At 35.0% G+C, this 11,974-nt stretch overlaps 1 protein-coding gene across 2 annotated transcripts; it reads right to left on the minus strand.

The window, feature by feature from the left end:
• Window positions 1-1,006: 1,006 nt before the first annotated feature.
• Window positions 1,007-10,485, minus strand: LOC125059498 (GPI ethanolamine phosphate transferase 3). 2 transcript variants are annotated; one of them, XM_047663936.1, is made up of 10 exons: window positions 9,759-10,485; window positions 9,492-9,621; window positions 9,003-9,224; window positions 8,843-8,854; window positions 8,528-8,778; window positions 7,123-7,274; window positions 5,375-6,399; window positions 4,630-4,821; window positions 3,812-3,945; window positions 1,007-1,834 (listed from the first exon to the last, which is right to left on the minus strand). In XM_047663936.1, exons 1-10 carry the CDS (start codon window positions 10,287-10,289, stop codon window positions 1,664-1,666), a joined length of 2,820 nt encoding a protein of 939 aa, XP_047519892.1. In that variant the 5' UTR covers window positions 10,290-10,485; the 3' UTR covers window positions 1,007-1,663. The 2 variants fall into 2 exon arrangements, with proteins under 2 accessions (XP_047519892.1, XP_047519902.1); XM_047663946.1 differs by lacking the exon at window positions 8,843-8,854.
• Between the last annotated feature and the right edge of the window lie 1,489 nt (window positions 10,486-11,974).

Here is an 11,974-nt window from a genome sequence, read left to right on the forward strand (position 1 = left end):
GTGTATAAAGAAATTATCAAAGTTACATACAACATTGGGTTTGCTTGACACTTCGCCTGAGCCCTAAATTATTAAGGTCCATATTCTCTCAAGTCACAATATCATTTTGAGCGCTGTCAGTTATGTCAAACGTCATACAGACTTGTATAATATCTTATCGTACAAGTCAAAATAAAAAAATCATTTATTCTTATAGGTAACACATTGAACGTCAAAAAAGAATTTTACATTTACTGCCAGTTCTAAAATCAAGGGCGTAGAACGGAAGAGAAGAACTGGCAATAAACTCTCCGCCACTGTTTTTAATCGCCAAGTTTTTTGTTTTACACAATATTTGTAAGGAGCTGCAACCATTAGACCACATTCCACATGACATCTTAAGTCATTAATAGTTAATGAATAGTAATAAAATAAATTAAAAACTAAGATTTGTCCTCTATCAGCAGGAGGCATGGTGAAATAGGAACACGCACTTATATTCTCGTGGGAACAACACGCAAATACATAGTCGAAATAACTAACATCACCGCATACACGAATTCAAGTCCGACTTGCATGTCAGTCATTCCTCATAAATGAAACAAAGCTTTCATCTAAATATTTATTAAACACCATTAAATTAACAATTATTATTTAAATGTAAAATAGCAATACTGTCTTTATCTTTGTATTATGGCAGTGTTAATAGGGCGGTACATAGCTTTTATATAAAGTGAAAATTCTGAACTATAAATTATTTACACAAACTGGTATCAGTTTCAATAATTCTTCATAAGAGAGCGTTCAAGTATAACGTAACTAATTTGGGGGGGGGGTCCTTTTGTAAAACGTTACGATGCGGGGCGAGATTGAATTACGCGTTATTGTTAATATTTTTTCGACTTTCCAGTACTTTTCACCACAATGCACAATGGTAACTTTTAGGCATAAAGAGTCACTAGATGGTCACGAAACGTTTTACTATTGGGTACAAAAAAACGTTACGGCGCATTACATGGGGGGGAGGGTCAATAATCTGTAAAAATTGCGTGACGTAATACTTGAACGCTCCCTGATACATAAAAAATTCTATTGCAAAATACTACCCTTTCATAACTAGTACCTACTAGACTTTAATAAACATTCCGATAATCTCTAACAAATTCCAAACATAATCTCACAACTTGTTCATCTACACACTAATACTTTGGCGATTGACTTCTATTTATTCTAACGGCCCATTCTTTGAAACACAAACTGAGAATTCGTACGAAGTTTACTGAATTTTCAGGCCAGAAATAGTTATGAGTAAAAGATATAGAAGTCGTGTAATAAATGCGAACTTACTTGAAAGCAACATCCATGTTTAGATATATCTATTATTGTGCTTTTTCTAAAAATTTATATTAATATGAATATTAAACAATCTTGAAACGTTATCCATAAATTAAATGGACCCTTATTCAGAAACACATCTATAGTTAGTTATAATCTCAGTACTTTCATTAGTGATGTGAAATAAGATTGGAGTTACATTCATAATTTAGACATGACATGCGCCACAAATAACCATTCCAGAATTTAATTTCTACTTAAAACCCAACAAAAAGTCTACATTTGATAAAAATTTTGAACCAGATAAATTCGTAACAAAATAATAACTAAAATCAGTCTATGATTTGTGTCAACTAGATTTATTTGGTGATAGATGCCAGGCCGTGAGCGCGGCGCCGATAAGTGAGCCAAAAAGGGCAGCACCACAGGCGCCATATTCAAAAATAAGCTTGGGTGTAAATACGCCCCATATCATGAGATGTCGGCAGTGTATCGTTGCTGATAAAGCACACGCTAATACCTGGAAATGTAATGGTAAAAACATGTCAGACCAAACAATGATATAACTTAAAAAACCCAAAATGTAATTAGGATTATTATAAGGCGTCAAATGGCTCAGCTACGAAATGGACCACGAACGTATGTTTCTGTATATTGTATAATCTGTCCCGCGATACTATAAGGCCCAGCAAACACGGTGAAACGCAACTGCAACGAAACCCTTTTGAAATTATAGGTTTGAAACCAGTTTCAAACGTTTTCCACACACGCCGCAACCTAAATATGATGAAATTAGTCACAATCATTCCGATTTTGAGACCAGACAGAACCAAATCCGACACGAGTTTCCTACACGCTAGTTTCAAAGCAACTGATCTGCAACGCGTTTCAAACCGGTTTCAAACTAGTTGCGACGTGTGTTGTCTCTCAAAGGTATCTATGGCATAAACTCAAATGAAACTCAAAAGTAACTAGTAGTTGCAGTTTCGTTGCAGTTGCGTTTCACCATGTGTGCTGGGCCTAAATGGTCGAAATAATTTAAGCATTATTTTTTATCTTATGTTACGATAAAGCAGTTGACAGTTTTACAATGTTATCACATGATAGATTATATAGTATACATATAGAGCTCCAACATATTTTATATCACGTCATTTTATTTAAATAATATTTTTTCATTTAAAGTAATGCTATTTTAATAAATAAAACTACACAGCTGATCACAAAAATCCGCTATCATCTGTCAATAGGTTGTTTAAAATTTTGAGATTTGTTTGAACACGTCTTCGAATTCGATTTATCAGATTAAATATTTAAATACTGTTTATCAGTATGAGTATGATATTTAATGTACTAAGATTCGTAAAACAAATTCTAAGTCATTGTGACGTCAGCCTTGGCGTGTCACTATTTCATTATCTTTTATTTACTTAACATTATTACGTTTTATTGCTAGGGCTATTTGCACAATTTTCTTATTTTTATAGATAAGGCGACGACGGTATTTATTCGGCTCTATGAAGTATTTTAACATCTAGTTTCACAAGATCGTGATATTTAAAGTTTTTCGTTATTTTTCATCAAAATAAAAAATATTATGTAAGATGGGTGTTCAATAAATATTAATAATGACGATACATTTTCCTTGAAAACTATAATACTTGCAGTAATTAGATATAATCAAAGCAATTAATTCTCTTTTGTTTTTCGAATTGTTTCCCACCTATTTTCGCGGGTAAAGAAACATCTCAGGGCCCATAAATTTGAAGATCATATAGTAAATTTTAATAGTCGCCGCGGTACACGATTTTTATTAGATCAGGAATATTTTTTAAAAAGGGAATTTTAGCTTTAGTCTAAAGATACTAAGTTTACCCCGAAACTAAGACTACGTCGAAAAAAAAAAAATATTGGTTGTTTGTAAAGTAGGTTTACGATCGAGATGTTTACGTGATAACGTCTTATTGGTGATATAAGTTTTTGGGAAGTAAGGAATTAATGAAGATAACAATTTTTTCAAATTTTAAATTACATCTATCGTTTTATTCACACTTTTGATGATAAATTTCGGGTGTAAAAGGACAAGTTTACTTATTCGACTATGATATACATTTTTCTTCATACATTCACGGAATGACTGGCAGCGCTCGAGATGAGACGGGAGATCGGTCCGTCTCTCTCTCGTTATACCTGCGATCGCGCTCGTGAGGTTTTTGTGTGACACAAGTTTCTGAACATGTCACCCGACTAAAACGATTTTAAAGACGTTATCACGTCAATAATAACATTAAGATAATTTCGTTATACTTATATATTTTTATATAGAACACCCCTAGTATGTAATATGAAGCCAAACAAAACTCAAAATTCTTGGAGACATCAGTTTAACTGTAGTTTAACTTTAGTTATTACTAAAACTAAAATAAAAGTTTAATTCGCAAACTTAGAATCTAAGATTGGAACATGTATACGTCAAGATTATGATAGATAAACTTACTCGTATAGCAAAACACAATGAATATTTGAGGCACAGCGAGAAGACGGAAGCTAATTGTGATCTCGGTCCCATCGCTCCATTCTTTCCCCACAACGCCAAAAGTGGAACTGTTGCACCAAACATCATCGGCATTCCTGTAAAAATTGTCTTGTTTAAGGGACATATTGGGATCAAAAAGTAGTGTTACAACTTTGGGGCGTTCAAGTATAAGCAGATTTACTGCAATTTATTTTTTAGAATTAGGGGGGGGGGGCGGGTTTCCTTTTGTAAAACATTACGATGCGGGGCGGGGATTGAATTACGCGTTATTGTTAATATTATTTTCGACTTTCCAGTACTTTACACCACATAATGGTAACTTTTAGGTATAAAGAGTCAATGGGTGGTCACGAAACGTTTTACTATTGGGTACAGAAAAACGTTACGGCGCGTTACATGGAGGGGAGGTCAATAATCTACAAAAATTGCGTGACGTAATACTTGAACCCACAAAATCACCAGAAAATATTCTAGGATCTCAAACTTGCGCATAAATAATTAATTTTATTCATCTAATCCGTTCCATAGAAGTGGTACAATCGTTGCTACGAATGGTATTACAATTCTGCCCTGCGATTCTGTAACTCACTTTTCTGATAAAGAATAAACTACAAGCTCCCACCTTTTCAGAATGCCAAATCATAAAATGACTCCTTCACGACTGATTTGAGAGCGACCGCCGATGCGAAAACCGCTGTGTGAGTTCGAAAAGTGAGTTACAGAATCGCAGGGCAGAACCCGGCCGTTGTTCGCGCATTCGGCGCACGTTCGTAACTTACCAAACAAATTCAATATCAGTAGTATGAAGGAGATGACTGGGCCAAATGCGCTGTAGTTGGGGTCACCAGCGTGAAACACCGGCGTCCAGCTGATATGGCTTAAGGTTGGGTGGTGTCCCGAACCATAGAAATTGTATGAAGCTACCAGCGCCCATAAACACGCCAAAGTAGAACTACTTCGGGACGATAAAGCTGAAAATAGGGCATTCCTTGGATTACAATCTTCAACATACTGTATAGTAGTGTCCCTAATGACACTAGGCACACATTACGTGACTACATGGTGAATATTTGCTTAACACAAAACCGAAAAAAAAGATAAATAAAACTAAGTTTAATGTTCTTTTTATATTCCGACTAATACATTAGTTATGTATTACGCTATGGGTAATTTCCATAGAGCCGAAATAAAATTGTCCCAGCATAATTTTACTATATTTTTACGTTTTCATGTGTTTTCTGGTGGCAAAAAATCACCAATACATATTTGTTATAAGAATAAAGAGTATGATATCTTAATAATATATAATGCAGACACAAAAGCTACATAGCGCAGAACAGTTCCTTGAGAATTCTTTTGAGTAATTTAGAAGCCCGGTAAGAAAACGCGAAATAGGGGTGTTCCCTATGTAATATCTAAAATGTTACAGAAAAACCCCTCAGGCCAAAGTTCGGAACTAGTTGTGAACAATGTAACAATATAATGCAAATTTAATGATAAATAAATTGTTGTTTATATACTTACAGGATTTTGACGATCCATCGTTCTTCATCAATGACACCATGTTAAGTATCAAAAAGCCGGATAGCAACGCCAGCGCAGCCGTAGGCGCGTAAGACGCTCCCAGGACCAAACAATTGGCTAAATAGAACAACAAGCCACAGACTATGAGTGGAGTCACCGGTCCATTGCGGTCTTTTTTCAATAACAGACCGAACATAGCAGCGATGAAGAGCCATGCAACACGTGCAAGCAGCCTAGATCTATTAGGCGATCCTAAAGAACCCCAGCCAACCGCCCAATGCGCACACGTGAAGATACCCGCAATCACTATCCCGTACCCCCTCCAAGAAACCTGTCGCCTAGCAACCGCAACTACAGTTGCCACCGAACCCAACGCAATCACCAACGCCGCCCTAGACGCTTGTCCACTGTTCAAATTATCGCCCGCTGTCCAACAGTCCCCTTGCTCCTCTCTGCAACCCCTATAAGGCCTCGTTAACGCGAAAACTAACCCACAACCAGCCCACAACCCTAAAGCTTTTAAGCTACCAATATTCCACGCTATAAGTCCTATAACGCTCAACGATAAATACGATAAAACGGCACCCTCCTCTATGATATAACTATTTGATGCCAAAACCGCAGCTGAACCGAATAAAACAGTACGAGCGAAGCGCTCATAGAACGGCGTGCGGTTCTCATACCATTTCTGCGAAATTCCATCCCAGTGCAATATAACAAGAGCACCAGTGACCGCACCAGATATTAAACCAGTCGTTAAAATTATTGCACTCTCTAAGTCTGTGAATAGCTGCCAATAATGGCCCATGTAGCATAAAGATATACATATCGCCATGGATATTAACCCGGTAGGCACAAATGAACTTGAGAATACATGAGGAATGCGATCTATAGAAATGCCGTCAGCAATAATCCAATTGAAAAATATGGCTAGTAACAGTAATAGAAGAGCCCTCAACATGGCCAACGAGTCAAACTCGACCCACACTTCACGAAAGATGGCGCGAATATTATCCATGAGTGTTCTGAAACAAAAGACATGTTTCAAGAATTATCTAAATAAGTTTTGACGCAAGTAAGCAAGTATCATGTCATGTCAAAGTCACAGTTAAAAGCAAATTAAAGCTTAGCTTTAGAGCGGCCAACCCGTCTAACTTTTCATACAAACGCTCGTACGTGATTATGGCGTTGTAACAGATATTTCTTTGAAACTTTTGAACTAATAGGCATCTTGTGCACTATATTTAGGTTTCTATTAAAACGCGAAACCAAAATTTTAAGAAACAAATTCTGTAGAAACCTTTCAAAAATCAGCCTTTTTGCACAAATTGTATATGAAGTTTGGGCGTTTATAATATACTCATTAATTGTAACCGGAAAGAAATATTGGCATAGAAACCTTACAAATGTAATGGAGTTTCTAAATGTAAAACTTTTTTTTCATAATCTTGTAAGGCTTACGAAAAAACACGTATTTCTTGGAACAAGTTTTATGAAATTTCCGCACATCTTTTTTTCTTTCAATGTTATCGCGTTCTCAATTGCTTGTTAGCCATTTTTATGAATGGCTCGCTATCTATCTATGCTATCTCTTTTCGCTTTACCTCTTGTTCTGACATTGAGCTGGATGAAACAACAAGTTCGCGTTGCCGTTCTTCGGACGGGGAAGGGCGCTCTTAACCAGATTTGCTACCCATTTATTAAGATTTATTTACTTAGACCAAAAATTTATTTTAAATCTGATTTACCTAACATCTGCAACATATGTTTTGAGATCCTCTTCCGAAACTATATTCGACGCCTTTTCAATTTGATCTCTTGTAGAATTAATTAACTCAGCCAATCTATCAAGAGATACTTGTTGAGACTCTTCTCCATATCTCACCAAGTATTGAGTCACCTAAAATTTAATATTGCTTGCATATCAAAGCTAACAGAGGCCGTAGAATTAATAATATGTAATATCAATTAGATATAGATAAGGGGGCGTCCATAAATTATGTGAGGTGTTTTTTTTAATTTTCTGTCCCTCCCTCCCCCACTGGTGAGATGTGGTGAGATTTTATTCAACCCCCTCCCCCATCACCCAATCTCAAGTGAGATTTTTAAAAATATGGGTTTCTTACGTAAACGCGTAAGAAGCTATCTTTTTTAGCTCGAAGAACTCAAAATAACACAGAATTTGTACTATTGAGCTCGAAGAGCTCAAAAACAAAATAAGTGAAATGTTGAGCGTTAAGGTATAGAGTTAGCGGGAAGTTGCAGAGATGGCCTTTAGGGTTAACCGTTATCCTAATTTGTTTTTTCAATTAAAAAAAAATTGCGTGATATTTGCCAAGACCCCCCCTCTCTCCAACGTAAGATTAAATGAGATTTGACTCGACCCCCTCCCCCCCTTAAACACCTCACGTAATTTTAATGGACGCCCCCTAAGTAACAAAACATAGTATCAAAAACTAAACAAAGTATGTATTTGGTACTATAAAGAAGCTGGAAAATGCATCGTTTGAATAGAATACATGTAGTAAAAATAAATAATATCTCACATTGAGCTGTCAAACACTGAAATAATCATATCGATGTATACTACTACTTGACGAAATTATTAGAAACTTCTCTAATCAGTAAAATGTGGTATGGTTAAAATTAAAATTGTAAATACTGTTAAATTGTAATCTATCTCGCGAGATTGTGAACTGTCGAAAGATTGTAAGTTATGAAATGTTCTTTCATTTCATTTCCAACACTAACTTGGTTATCATTCAAGCTGCACTTCTTTGGTCAAACACAGATTAATTTTACTTCCCAACAATTTCATATAACTAATTCTAAAGCTGTGAGTTACTTTCAACACGACATCAATTTACATTCACCAAAACACTGTTTGTTTACATTCGACAACAAACAAAATAACAAAGAAATATGGTGGCGCGGGGCATATTCCGTTCAACCAATCAGCGCGCGAGGTGCATTCCGTTTCACAATTTGACGGTTTCACTTCGATAGATTACAATCTACCGAATAATAATACGTTAAATTGTAAACATTTCGTTGAGGTTCACAATCTTTCGACAGTTCACAATCTCGCGAGATAGAATACAATCTAACGGTATTTACAATTTTACGGTGACATAAATAATGAGTAAATCCTACCTGTTTTAAATTGTTAGTTAGATGCAACAAGGTGTTTGATGGCTTCATATGAGGTAGTAATGGCAACAACACATTCCCTAAAGATGGTGCTGGCGGTGGCAGTGCTAAAGCAGCACACACAGTAGGTGCCAAATCAGTTTGTTGTATTTCCCTCCCTGGAGTGGTTTCCTCTCCATCGCCAGCTAACCCACCCTTATAGTAGGCAAACATTGCAGCCGTTCTTTCTGCCTTAGTCTCCCCACCATGGTCACCTGAACAAAATTATTTTGAGCCAGGGATATAAAAATAGTTAAAAAAAAAATAATAAGTCTTTACCTGTCCCTGTGTCTGCATGCAACAAGTATAATTTGAAATTTTAAAAAGATTTTATAATTTTTATAAATACTTTAACATAATCTACAGAACTTATTAAGGATTATAAGTAATTAATGCGGGGACTGTATACTTTAAGTAATGAATATACTATCCTATATACCTGTCTCAGTCATTCCATGATCACCAATAACATACATTATTGCATCAGAAGGCAAAACATCTATAATTTTCTCAAGTCTTGAATTTGTTTCATTAAGTTTCCGAGCCATTTCTGCATGATTAGGCCCGTATCTATGACCTGCATGATCTACACCCAAGTAGTGAGCTAACAATATGTTCCAATCATTCTTTTTCAGTTCATCATAAATTTTGGAATCCACTTCTAAAATAAATTTGTTTCATGTAAAATTTATAAATGTTTGTGTATTTAGCGTTGTAGATTTTTCTATAGAAAATTAACTAAACGCTATATGTTTATTATGTTTATCTGTTTAGAAAATAAAAACCCTAGATTGAACTTATAATCTGAATAAATGACTATCAAATTATATAACTGTCAAGGAGCTGATATATTTTGATAAGATTTTTTGGTAATATAATAACCATCATTTACTAAGTTTTAATAAGCAGAATACGTCAAATCCATTACCAGTATCAACAGTATCCAAGTCCCAAGTATGAAACGAGTAAAGGGCATGAGATCTTAGCCATCTCTGAGGCAACAAGCGTGCCCAGGTGTCATCTCCTAATAATACTGCATGACCACCACTTTTGGTTACCTAATTTTATCAAAGATTTCATATAATTAATATTTTTAAAGTTGACAATGTACATAATATATATAATTACAAAAGAACTGGTTTTATTTTAAGTAAAATTTATAAGTATAATAAATACTACCTCAGGATTTGTTTACCTGATCAATTATGTTATCTTCGTGTAACTCCATTGCTGCAAAATTTGAGCTAGCATCTACAAAAGTGGGCAGAGATCCTGTCACTAAGGCCTTTACTCTCTGAAAAGTTGTAGTTGGTGGATCTGCCATAAAGCGGAATATACGTGTTTTTTCTGGCCATTTTTTTAAAGTTTTGTAAATCACGGGCAGTCGGTTTTGATAGTGTAAAGGGTTTTCTAAATTAGGATTGTACTCGGTGAAATCATAACGAAGTGCATCAACCAATATAAGTACAACCCTCCTTGACACCAGTGGACAAATTAAAGGTGACCCAGGATTATTCAATATACGCTCAATTCTTTCGGATTCACTGCAAACTGTCGAAGCACCAGACTTTTTGTCACATTGAATTAAATCTTGTCCGACACATTCAGATACATCACTTAGGGTTTTACGAGATAGCAAGAAACCGTGTCCAAACATTAATGTCGCTGACATTATCAAATAGGAAAACCAAATAAGATATAAAATAAAGTTCCATTTTTCTTTCATCTTTTGTAATTTTGAAAATAAACCATTGATCGATGAAAAATTGGTATTAAAACAATAAAGTAAATTAACAATAGAGATGGATATTCATACTATATTTAAAAAAAATATTTTTAATAGATTAAACGATAATTAATAGTAATTTCATTATTCTAAACCGCAGTCCGCACCATAAAAATTACGATTTTAGTAAATTTAATTTATAATGAATAAACTGTCAAAATTAGCATTCGACATTTCGACATTGGGCTGACAGATTAAATTTATTAACTTTTTTGACTCATGTCTGTATTTGTCTTGGAATAAACGCAGAAATCACATAAAAGTAAGTGGTTTCTATGCTGTTTCTCATTCTAGTGCGTTTTCCAATTACAGAGCATAATGCGACTCAGTGCCGCACAAAGCCGCATAATGCTGAAGCTTAATTGAAACGTGAATTAGTTTTCAAATGCATCAGCAGAGTGCGCTAAGTCAGTGTTGAAAAAAAAATGTTCTGAATAGAGATAGCAACCTCATTAATGTATAAATAATGTGATTAACAATAATAATTGGTTGAAAACTTTTTACGCTTATTTTAATAATCAAATTATTTCATTAACATTTTTTTACTGAAATAAGAGAAAACCTTTAAAGAATATAAGGTTATAACAAGCTAAATTAACAGTAAAATATATAGTTTCATGTAAGAAGTTTACATCATTTACGTTTTGAGTAATTTTTTTTAAATGATTTCTAAAAAAAATATATACTTTTTCAAAACCATTGCAATGTTTACAAAAGTATAATCCTGTAAAATAAATTTGTTTACAGATCCGAATTTTAAAATAAAATTGTATTCATATTTTAAATGTGGAATATAAAAAAGTAACTATTTATACCTTCATCAATTCTTATATTTATTTTTTTTAGCAGTTTGAAATAACTTCAATTATTTTCAAAATCTACGACGAAACGAAAGCCTTAAGCTGCGTATAAATTAAGCGCGGCAAACCATCGAACATTGCCGCGCTCGAACGTGCCGCGGGTCGATCCGCTCGATGTCGGTTTTTGAGACCGCATCAAAGGAGCTTCAGTCGTTGGCTCGCGCGCAGTTGGGACGGTTATAGTTTTGGTGATTTGGCTCGCGCGGCGAATACGTAAAAAAGGGTGCGTACATATACAGTTGTACATATATAAAGTTGGATTTAAATATTGATGACAAAGCTATAACTTATAAAGTAACTAATATAACAATTATATATTAATTACATACAAAAAAATGGGTGCGTGTACTTATGTACGCGCGTAAGAAGTTATACTTCTCTGGCATTATTAAAAATAGTTTTTGCATGCAAATAATTAATTACATGCAATTAAATAATCAAAGACTGGAAAAGGTCAATAGAGTTCAGTTTACATTTGAAAAATTAAATAAATAAATATTTATTTTTATTTTTTTTTTTTTACAAATAAGATGGTGAATCACAATGGAAGCGGCAGCCGCCCGACCACGGGCGTCCATACTCGCAGGTTTACAAGAGTGAACTGGTCTGACTATCTGCCGCGGTCTGTTTGTGATCGATCGCCTGCCGCGCGCGGCAGACACGTCCAACTAAATTTACATCTTCATATTGGCTCGCGCGGCAAATGAAGGTCAACTCTGGTCGAACATTGGCTGGCGCGGCTGCCGCGCTTAATTTATACGCAGC

The sequence above is a fragment of the Pieris napi genome, chromosome 2 (genome assembly GCF_905475465.1).
Source record: "Pieris napi chromosome 2, ilPieNapi1.2, whole genome shotgun sequence".
Classification (NCBI taxonomy): Eukaryota; Metazoa; Arthropoda; class Insecta; order Lepidoptera; family Pieridae; genus Pieris; species Pieris napi.